Here is an 11,616-nt window from a genome sequence, read left to right on the forward strand (position 1 = left end):
GACTTCCGATAACACTTGCATACTCAAGTTGAGCAACCGCTCTTTCACTATTTTGAATTAATTTGATACTTGGATCAAATGGGGTATTAGTCTCTTTTATATTAAGATGACTAAATTTGTTAAGTACTTTTTCAATATAATGAGATTGACATAAAGAATAACCCCCACTATTTTTCTTAATTTTTATACCCAAGATAGTGTCAACTTCTCCAAGATCTTTCATTTTAAAAGTAGAAGACAAAAATGTCTTAGTTTCTAGAATGCCTTCTAGTTTATTACAGATTAGTAACATATCATCAACATACAAACAAATAATAATTGTATATCTATCACAAGTTTTGAAATACAAACATTTATCCGCACTATTATGCTTAAAACCATTTAAAGTAATAACACTATCAAATTTATTATGCCATTGTTTAGGAGCTTGTTTTAAGCCATATAAGGATTTTTCAAGTTTGCATACTTTATTTTCATTTCCTTGAAGAATAAATCCTTCCGGTTGCTCCATATAGACTTCCTCATTAAGGTCTCCATTTAAGAATGCGGTTTTTACGTCCATTTGATGTACATGAAGGTTATGAATAGATGCAATAGCAAACATTAATCTAATGGAAGTAATTCTAGCTACGGGTGCATATGTGTCAAAATAATCTATTCCTTCTTTTTGTCGAAAACCCTTGGCTACTAATCTAGCCTTAAATGTTTGAAGTGTGCCATTGGTATGGTATTTCTTTTTAAATACCCATTTAGAACCAATTGCCTTTGAACCGGGTGGTAGATCAACTAATTTCCAAGTATGGTTTGACATAATTGAATCCATCTCATCATTTATAGCTTCCTTCCAAAACGCCGAATCTCTAGAAGCCATTGCTTCTTTGAAAGATTTAGGATCATCTCCAATTTCTAAATTGATTTGACTCACATTAATCACATTTTCTCTATTTCCTTCAACTAAATTGAAAGAAATTCTTTGAGAGTCATATTGATCCAAACCTAAATCTTTTTCTTTTCTTATTCTTTGACTTTTTCGAGGTTCATTCGGAAGTTCATGAATTTTTGAAGATATCTCATTTTGAGACTTATTTTGATGAACATCTATTTGACAATTATTATCACTAGATAACAAGTTCTCAAAAAATTCTACTTCTCTTGATTCAATTACAACATTAGACTCTAAATCCAAGAGTCTATAGGCCTTGCTATTTTGTGAATATCCAATAAACATGCACTTTATAGCCTTAGCCCCCAACTTAGTCCTTTTAGGATTAGTAGTTCTACAATACGCAAGACACCCCCACACTTTAAAATAGTTAATGTTTGGTTTTCTTCCTCTCCAAATTTCATATAGAGATATCTTAGTTTTCTTTGAAGGAATCCTATTTAAAATATGGCAAGCCGATAAAATTGCTTCCCCCCATAATGAAAATGATGACTTAGCATTTAATAACATAGCATTTACCATTTCAACAAAAGTACGATTTTTTCTTTCGGCTAAGCCATTTTGTTGAGGCGTAAAGGGTGCGGTGCATTGATGTATAATTCCATGTGTCTCACAAAATTTATTAAAATCATCACTAAAATATTCACCGCCTCTATCACTCCTAATTATCTTAATTTTCTTTTCTAATTGATTTTCTACTTCCGCCTTATAAATTTTAAAAGCATCAAAAGCATCACTTTTATTTTTTAACAAGTAAACATAAGTATACCTAGAACAATCATCTATAAAAGTAATGAAGTATCGTTTGCCTCCTCTAGTTAAAATTCCATTTAATTCACAAATGTCGGTATGTATTAAGTCTAAAAATTTTGATGTTCTAGTAACACTTTGAAATGGTTTCTTCACCATTTTAGACTTTATACATACTTCACATTTATTCAAGTTGCTAGTATCACATGATAATAAACCACATTTAACCATTCTTTTAATAGTACTCACACCAATATGTGCTAATCTATTATGCCATAAATTAAAAGAATCATGCATATAAGTAGAAGATATAATATTATTATTAATTTTATTTTCCATAGTACATAGTTTCACCATTCCATCACAAGAATAACCTTTCCCAACAAATACACCACTTTTAGACAAAATTAATTTGCCCGATTCATACACCGACTTTATTCCAGGTTTTCCCAATAAGTCACCACTTACTAGGTTTCTATTCATATCAGGAACATGAAGTACATTTGATAAAGTAATTTTCTTTCCCGATGTGAATACAAGTTCAACATTACCTTTACCAAGTACTTTAGAACGCACTTCATTTCCCATTTGAACTTCTTGACCATCATTTATTGAACCATAGGTTTTGAATACTGCTCTATCATATGATACATGAACCGTGGCACATGTATCATACCACCATCCTGGAACTTTTCCATGAATTGCATTGATTTCGCTTAAAACTGCAACAATCTCTTCATTTATTGCATTTGCCTCTTGCATTTGTTCCTTACGAAATTTACAATCTCGAGCATAATGTCCCACTTTTCCACACACAAAACAACCTTTAGGTTTCTTTATGGTTTGGAAAGCCTTTTTAAATTTTCCTTGAACCCTCTTCGGACTCGAAAATTTTTCTTTATTCTTCTTGGGATGATTTGATTTTTTTACCATGTTGGCTTTAGATATGCCAATATCATTCTCCACCTTGTTGTCTCTTGACCTTGATTCTTCTTCTATCCGAAGATGTTTTTGGATTTCCTCCAATGTAAAATCTTCGGATTTGTGAAGAATCCTATTCCTATAGTTTTTCCAACTTGGTGGTAATTTTGCTATAATTGCACCAACTTGAAAAGACTCAGGAATGTCAATTTTGACAACTCTCATTTTATTCACAATAATTTGTAATTCATGAATTTGGGGTAAAATAGGTTTATCATCAAACATCTTAAAATCAAAATATTTAGAAATAAGAAATTTTTTCGTACCTTCTTCTTCAGCCTTATATTTAAATTCTAGAGCATTCCAAATATCTTTGGCAGAACGAGTATCCGTATAGAGATCATACAATCGATCAGACAATGCATTTAAAATATGACCTCTACAAATAAGTTCATCTTCTTCTCTCTTCTTTCTTTCATCCTTTAATTCATTAGTATCTTCTTCGCTTGGTTCAGGAATTGATTTCAGTGTAGGATCAAGAATATAGAATACTTTCAAAGCAGTTAAAAGAAATTTCAGTTTGTCTTGTCAACGAGTAAAATTAGTACCATCAAAACGATCTAATTTCACCAAATCTTGATTCATCAATTTAATAGTTGCCATAGTAGTCTCGGTCTCCATCAAAATATTGCTTTAAGATTGTTAGAAAAATTTAGTAATACAACAAATTAATATAGGGATTGAAGAGACTTGAAACGTGTATTTAAATACACTTTCCTTAAAGCAATATTTGCTCCCTCTCCACTTGAGATTACTTATAGGTTATGAGCAAATTGCCTCCCAAGATATGACAAGCCTTATGTAAATCTGCACAAAGTAATATGTGAAGATTTACTTAAGGAGCACAAGAACAATCAAGATTTGGCTAAGAGTTTATTATAGAATAAAAACATATTTCTGATTTTCTAAGTGAAGTGTTCTCTTGTTAATTCTCTTATTTATAAAGAATGAGACAACTTTTATGAAAGTTTGCAACCTTTCATAAAAGTAGTTAAAGTTGTAGAGATACATCTTCTTAATTTGAAATAAAACTTATAATTCAAATACAAAAACTAGTAGACATATATTTAAAATTCAAATGTTATTTTCAAACTAAAGTATATATTTAAAATTCAAATGTTATTTTTTAACTTTACCAACCACGTACCACCATTAATCACCAAAGCTAAAACATCACTTATATAGGAAGTTTATTTTTGTTATAATAATAGATGAAGTTTCCCTTGATGAAGCTACATTAATGGAGGAGATTGGTGTTGAAGGAGCTCCATTTATGGAATGTTAACATTCATCAATCAACATACCAAGAATCCTTGACTCATATTACAACAGTGCAATATGTTTCTAGAAGAAAGATAAATGTAAAAAAAGACAATTTCTAGATCAAAAGCATTTTCTTTATCAACGAACAAAAATTTCGGTCAATAAATGTTTATAACGATGAAGAATATCGGTCAGAAAAACAAAAAGATAACATAATTTACGGCAACTAAAAGAAGATACATTTTCAGCAATATTAACAGAAAATTATCATCTTCTACTTTGTTGATGCAAGATTGATCGAAAATTACCATCTTCTGCATTGTTGATCAACCGAAAAAGAGATAATTAATTTTTCGGTAATATAGACGGAAATGTATCATCCTTTACAACGTTTATCAACCGAAAAATTATCATCTTACTTAAAAGATAAACTTAACCTCAAATATTACCTCTGATTTTCTCTCTTTGATCCATGAAATATGTAAAACAGGAACAACAAAAAGTTTTTAATCATACAAAGTAAATCTTGGTTCAAATTAAGAACAATTAACTTATCAACCAATCAAGAACAAAGAGTCAATTGTTTTCTTTACTAGTTACTGAATTTTATCTTGCTAGGGCAAGAGTAAAATCAGAAACGCCATGCAAGTGAAGATTGAGAGATAAAGAAGAAGAAAGATGGAAGAAGCAAATGAAGGTGAACGTCACCCACATTAAAAACTGGTGCTTATAGAGACTTCGGGTCAAAGGTCATTGACCCAAGTCAATAAATTTTTTGTATACTAACAGCCTTTTGGCCCGGTGTCTTTAGAAGCACCTTAGAAAAGAGTTCCAATTAATTTTTCTTCCAAACCCCTAGAAAAGAGTGCAGCATTCTCCAGCGACGGCAATGACACCGACACCTACCGGCGACGGCAACAGCACCAAAACTTACCGGCAACGGCACCCACCAAAAAATAAAAATAGCTAAGTTTAGGTTAATTTTTCCCCTTTACCAAATGGTGCAAGCGAGCAAAGCAGTAGTACTGTATAGTAGCATCCCAAGATAATAGTAATATTTTTTATTGGCACCTTACTTTGTGATCATAGCAAGCAAAATGAGGGGATTAAACATCTCGGGGGAGATTTTTTTAGGAGAGAGAGTGAGCGGCCTGACGTCACGTTGGCGATTCCCTTCTTCTCCTTTCTATCTCCAGATCCCCTTTCCAAAACCTAAACCTAATTAAAGCAGACAACGGCAAGAAGCACAATCACAATAAACAACCACCCTCAATTACTCTCGAGCTAGCATAAGACAACAAATCATTAAAACCTAAGCACGCTAAAGGGGGTTTTCCCAGGCTAGAAACAACCGGGATTGGAGGCACTTCAATTCAACTGGGGGCTCAAGATCGGACGGCAACAAATTCAAGATACGCTGACCATCAATACCAACACGTAAAGGTAATCCTTCACCACTTGTCTTGCTGGTTGTCGGTCGATCTTCTCCTTCTTGCTGGTTTTGTTTCTTTCTGTGGTCGTTTGGTATTTCCGGTTAGGTTAGCCGTCATTCATTCTGTCTTTCAAGTATGTCAATAGTCCACTTCACGTCTGAATAATAGATGATTCTGGGGGATAGTGGATTCCCGAGGTTCTGCATGGCGAATAATGATGGTATTTTGGGGTTTATATTTGTCTTCTTTGAGCTCCAGTTGATATATTTATACTCTCCAAAGAGGGACAAGCGGAGATACTATCATACTTACTATTATCTTCTTCCTCATCTCTGCGTGCAAATGGCTTCCCACTTCTCCATCTCCTCTCATGGTAAACTAACTCTACGATACACCAAACCATCTTCCAGACAGGAGCTGCAGCCGATAGATGCAGGATTTATAGCTAGATGGGTCTGCCCTTATGATGTAGGGCTATCGTTTATAAAGAAAATGTTGTATCCTCAATCGAAGTTCTTTAGAGATTGTGATTATCTTCCTTTAGAGGGGCCGGTAAACACCTTTCTGATCAAGCCAAAGAGTCAATTTGTCTTGGATGCTCTGAACTTTGGAAGGCCTTGGATCTTAAGAGGTATGATACTTGTACTTAAAGAGGTGGTGCTCCCTTTGAATGATACCACAGATGACTTGTACTTTGAGCCGATGAGATGTACTTTGTACAAAGTACCTCAGGCTTTACAGAACAAAGAAGATTTTGATTTCATCTTCAGCTGTATGGGTAAGATAATTAGTATTAAACCTAGAAATTTTGGAAGAGTAAACAACAATACAGTAAGAGTGCACTTTATGTATGACATTAGAGCTCCTCTTTTGGCTGTCATCAATCCGATCTTCTCGGATGGAGAACTAGAGATTAAGATAAGCTACCAGAAATTCCCTGGAGCCATCTGTCAGTTATGTAGGATCTTGGAACACCCTCTTAACAGTTGTCCAGTTGTGGTCAACTTGTCTGATGATGATATGGATTCTAACCCTGATAACATGGAGGAAGAAATGGGTGAGGAGAATCAATTTCAGCCAGAACCACTTCAACTTATTGCTCCTCCTCCCTCTCCAGTTAGTGGAATCATCCCTCCTCACCAGCTCTTTCAGGTTTCGGGCAAGAGAATCAGGAACAGTCCTATCAATGTGTCTGAAGACAATTCTAACTCTTCCAGAGAAGAGTCCATGGAAGGGGGGGCTTTGATCGAGAATTTGGAAGCAAGGAGGCTTTTGGAGGAATCTCTGGAGCTCAGTCGAAGTTTGAATATTCTAACCAATGCAGAAGATAGGGATGAAGCGACTCCCTCAGAATCATTCTCCCAGTAGTCTTTTGAGTCTGTTTTTACTTAGTTTTAGTTAGTAGTAGTGTTGTTGTTAGTCTTGTTTTGGTCGGTTGTTTTAGTGTCAGTTGTGCTTGGTGGTCGCATAGTTTTTCTTCTTCTTCTCTCGTCTGCTGCTGTCCTTCTAGGACTTTTGTGTGCTGCCTTATTTTGGTTTGAGGGGCTTGTGTAGCCCTATCTGGTCTGGCGGTTACAGCAGAGAGAGTGGTCGATTATGGTTACTTTGTTGTTTTTCTTGGTTTTTAAGTTGGTTGCCTATCTGTGTTACGGTCTATATATTTGAATGTTATATATTATGGTTAGTAGGTGTTATTTGTTGTTCTCTCTCTTCTTAGCTTTAAGATTTTAGCTGGTAGTTTTATTCATTTTGCCTTTGTTTTGTTCTATTCCGGGGCAGTTTTTTTTGTTTGGTGGGTTCTTAGTTGCCTCTACGTTTAGATCTCTTCTATTCTCAGTGCTGCCCACAGCTTCAGAGTGGTGGGCTTGGCTTTTGACCTTGTGGGCCTTCTCCTAGCTTCATTCTTGAGTTTTAAGGGCGAATCTTAGTCAGCCACAGTCTTAGGAGTGATAGTCTCTTGGGGGGATAGTCTGTTTAGTGGGCCTACTTTGCTAGGCTTGAGCAGTTCTTTGAGGAGAGGTGTGGTTAGATTTTCGATTTCGCGGTTCTCTCCTCTGGGTATCCTAGACAGGTGGTGCTGTTATTTGGTTGGGGGGCCCCGAGCTACTAACTGTTTCAGGGAGTGGCTTACACGCTTCATAGGTGGCCTGTGAGGTGGTGCCCCTAAATTAGCTGCTTAGCAGGGCTTCGGTTTTTGGGGTTAGGCCTCTAGTTTCCTTTTAGTTAGTGATCCCCTTCTTAGTGCCCTCTAGATTGTGCCAGTCTTTTGATGGAGCCTTCCATATTAGCTTGGAACGTTCGTGGGTGTGGAAATTTTGCGAATAGGAAACATTTAAGTGGGCTAATTAAAGAATTCAATCCAGATTTTCTCTTTCTGTCTGAAACTAAGTGTATCAATGTTAATATGGATAAACTTCTGAACCTGAATAGCACCTATGATAAGCATGTTATTGACCCGGTGAATAAAGCAGGTGGACTGGCTCTGTACTGGTCTCCCCAATATGAAATTAAGGTCATTTACTCTGACAACAACATGATTCATGTGCAGGGACATCTTTTAGACAAGGACAACAGTTTCTACATGACGGGCTTCTATGGAAGCCCCTATAGCACGGACAAATCTAAGCCTTGGGAGATTTTAGCCCATTTAGCTCCTAACCCCCAAAAACCTTGGATAGTTATAGGAGATTTAAACTGTGTGTTTGACCAGGCTGAGAAAATTGGAGGTAAAGCCATCCCTCATAGTGTTACGGATAGGAATAAGAAAACCATAAATTGAATGGGACTTCAGGACGTAGGTTTTGTGGGTTACCCGTTTACTTGGTCCAACAAACAATTTAATGGTAATCTGATTCAAGAGAGACTTGATAGGGCTTTAGTGAACTATACCTGGCTTATCAAATACCCTCACTCCAAGCTCACACATCTCTCTACTTTAGGCTCGGACCACAACCCCATCTTGCTCTCCACTCGTCCCAAGTCCTCTTTGGGTCGCAAACCCTTCAAATTCATTCGTACTTGGATGTCCCATCCTGACTGTGCTCAATTCATTAAATCAAACCGGACCGACTTGCCCGTTCAGATTCAAACCAAACTAAACTCCCTGGCAATCAAACTCTCTAAGTGGAATAAAGAGGTCTTTGGCCACATTGACAATAACATTAAAAGCCTCACTCAGAAACTTCAATTCATCCAGAACGCTGATCAGTTCAAGGATACTTTCAAGCAAATTGAGAATCTCCTCCTTCAACAGGAAAGCCTGTGGAAAGAAAAGTCGAGAATAGCAAACATAAATTTAGGGGATCGTAACACTCAGTATTTCCATGCGAAAGCCACTACGAGAAATCGTAAAAACCAAATCCATTCCATTAAACTAGCGGACAACACTTGGACTCAGGATGAAGCTCAAATTGCGAATGCTTTCGCTTCTCACCTCCAGAACATCTCGACTACTGCTGGCTCCTACTTGTCTCATAATATTACAGATTGCTTTACCCCTCAGATATCTCAAATATAAAACAACACCCTTACTGATATTCCGAGTTTAGAGGAGATTCGCAAAGCTACTTTCTCCTTGAAACCTGGAGCTGCCCAGGGCCAGATGGTTATCCTCCTCTGTTCTATCAAGCCAACTGGGAAACAATTAAGGAGGACCTTCTTCAGATGGTTTCTGTCTTCTTTCGCGACACCACTCTCCCTATGATGTCCAACCATACGCACATTTGTTTAATCCCTAAAACCAAAACTCCCCAAACTCCGGCTGATTACAGACCGATTAGTCTTTTAAACACCACTTACAAAATCCTCACTAAAATCCTGGCCAATAGACTCAAATCGACGCTGGATGAGATTATATCCCCTTTCCAAGCAGCTTATGTGCCGGGAAGGCAAATCACAGACAATATCATCATTAGCCAGGAGATCATTCACTCTTTTAAGAAAGTCAAAGGAGCGAAAAGCTACTTCGGACTCAAGCTGGATATGTCCAAGGCTTTCGATCGCATTGAATGGCATTATCTAGAGCAAATCATGCTTCTGATGGGCTTCGCCCCTAACTGGATCAGGCTTATTCAATCTTGTCTTAACTCCAGTTCCATGGCAGTTCTGATCAATGGTCGCCCTGGCCGTACTTTTAATGTTACCAGAGGCATTCGCCAAGGTGACCCGCTTTCGCCTTTCCTCTTCGCTATTGCGATGGAAGGCCTTAGCCGTCTTCTGGACAGTCGTAATGGTCAGTCCACCTTCATTGGTTTTCCCATCGCCAACTCTAACCTCTCTATAAATCACCTTCTTTTTGCTGACGACTGTATTATTTTCGGCCAAAACTCTCTGGAGAACATTCATAATCTCAAGATGATTCTGAAGAATTTCAGTGATGCTTCGGGTCAAATGATTAATTATTCGAAATCCAACATCTTCTTCTCCAAGAACTCTCATCCGAAATTTAAACGGATGATCATCCGTGAACTTAAGGTTTACCAATCCTCGAATGGTGATAAATATCTTGGCACTAATCTTTTCATCGGGAAAAACAAAAAATCTATCTTCCTTCCTCTCCTCAACCAAATCAAAAACAAACTTGCCAAATGGCAATCTAATCTTCTCTCGCAAGCTGGTCGCTCGGTAGTCATTTCAACTATCGCAGTGGCCGTTCCCCGATACCAAATGCAGTGTTTTGCGATTCCGAAAGGAATTAGCAACAGCATTGAGTCACTTCAAAGGACTTTCTGGTGGGGAAAATCCAAAACTTTCCATACTATTAACTGGTCGGCTATTTGTAAGCCTAAAAAGCTTGGTGGGCTTGGGTTACGTCTACCTCACCTTGATAACCAGGCCTTTCTTAATAAAATTATTTGGCGTATTAGTCATAACCCTAATGCGATTTGGGTTCGTGTGCTTAAAAGTAAATACTTCCCGGAGTCCCATAGACCCACTCCCCCGAAGACCACTCACTCTTGGCCCTGGAAATCTATTAACAAACATTATAATGCTGTGGCTGGTATTATATTTTGGGACATTAATACAGGTACAAAGGTAAATATTTGGAGCGATTATTGGATACCCAATCACCCACCTCCCATAATTAATCACGCGGGGGCTAATATTGAACGGGTAGCCCAACTTATTTCTAATAACACTTGGAATTTTCAGTTGTTGCAGCAATATTTTAATGATGACATATGTAATGCGATTCTCAGCATCAACCTTCAAAGCAATCAAGATGACATACCAAGATGGACATTAACCAAATCAGGTAACTTCTCAATTAAATCGATGTATTACTATTTAAGGACGGAAAGCATGAATCTTAGGCAGGATCAAATTGATTGGGGTTTTATCTGGAATTTGAATACTATACCTAGGGTAAAATTATTCCTATGGAAATGCTGTACTAATAGCCTACCAGTTAAAGAGAAAATAGGCAAATTCATTGGCAATCAGTTCCAATGTATTAACTGTGATGAATACGAAACTTTAGACCATGTGATGCTTCACTGTACTTTTGCTAAGGCAATTTGGTTCAACTATGGAGTGAGAACAAACCAGATTAGCTCGACTAATCAATGGATAAAACAATGGAAATCCCTTGAGGAAGATACTACTAACCATTACGCCAAAATTCTTTGGTTCATATGGAAAGCCAGATGTGAAAACTGTTTCAACACAAACAAACAGAACCCGCGACAAATTATAGATCGAATCAATAACGTATCTATTACTCCACTTAGGATTAAGATGGAGAACAATAACAATTGCAGGAAATTAACTGAGAAACAAAAATGGAGCCCTCCATCGACACCATATTTAAAGCTAAATGTTGACGCCTCGTTTACCAAAGCTACAGACCCAGCAGGAGTTGGATGTATTATCAGAGATGAGAATTCAAGATTTATTATAGCGGCAGCAACCTCAGTGCGCAGCCAGAACGCGGAAGAAAGCGAAGGACTCGCTATATTAACAGGGATGCAATGGGCCTTACACCTACACATTACCCATGCTCATATAGAAAGTGATAACCAGGCACTGATAAATTACATCAATGGACACAGTATAGTGCTACAATGGCAAACTTTAAAGACAATACAGCAGATCAAAACACTTATGAACAATTTTGACAAAATCATATTCACTTACATCTCCAGGGAAGGCAATGCTCCGGCCGATGCTATGGCGAAATGGGGAAGAAAGAATATAGTCAGAAAAGAATGGAATGATGTACCGTCTTTTATTTCGCATTTACTTTAG

The 11,616-nt window shown here is 37.2% G+C and overlaps 2 protein-coding genes across 2 annotated transcripts; both read left to right on the plus strand.

The window, feature by feature from the left end:
* The first annotated feature begins 7,639 nt into the window (after positions 1-7,639).
* LOC147542905 (uncharacterized) lies at positions 7,640-8,149 on the plus strand. The gene has a single exon (XM_086635355.1). The coding sequence runs from the start codon at positions 7,640-7,642 to the stop codon at positions 8,147-8,149; it is 510 nt and encodes a 169-aa protein (XP_086491481.1).
* A 2,957-nt stretch (positions 8,150-11,106) lies between these two features.
* On the plus strand, positions 11,107-11,616 carry LOC147542906 (uncharacterized). Its single transcript, XM_086635356.1, has one exon. The coding sequence runs from the start codon at positions 11,107-11,109 to the stop codon at positions 11,614-11,616; it is 510 nt and encodes a 169-aa protein (XP_086491482.1).

The sequence above is a fragment of the Eschscholzia californica genome, unplaced genomic scaffold (assembly GCF_041429995.1).
Source record: "Eschscholzia californica isolate CP2 unplaced genomic scaffold, dmEscCali1.0.p SCAF_4, whole genome shotgun sequence".
NCBI lineage: Eukaryota > Viridiplantae > Streptophyta > Magnoliopsida > Ranunculales > Papaveraceae > Eschscholzia > Eschscholzia californica.

Bases quoted from the DNA above. Each gene is read 5' to 3' on its own strand.
- LOC147542905 (XM_086635355.1), top strand. From the start codon at position 7,640: ATGGAGCCTTCCATATTAGCTTGGAACGTTCGTGGGTGTGGAAATTTT.
- LOC147542906 (XM_086635356.1), top strand. From the start codon at position 11,107: ATGGAGAACAATAACAATTGCAGGAAATTAACTGAGAAACAAAAATGG.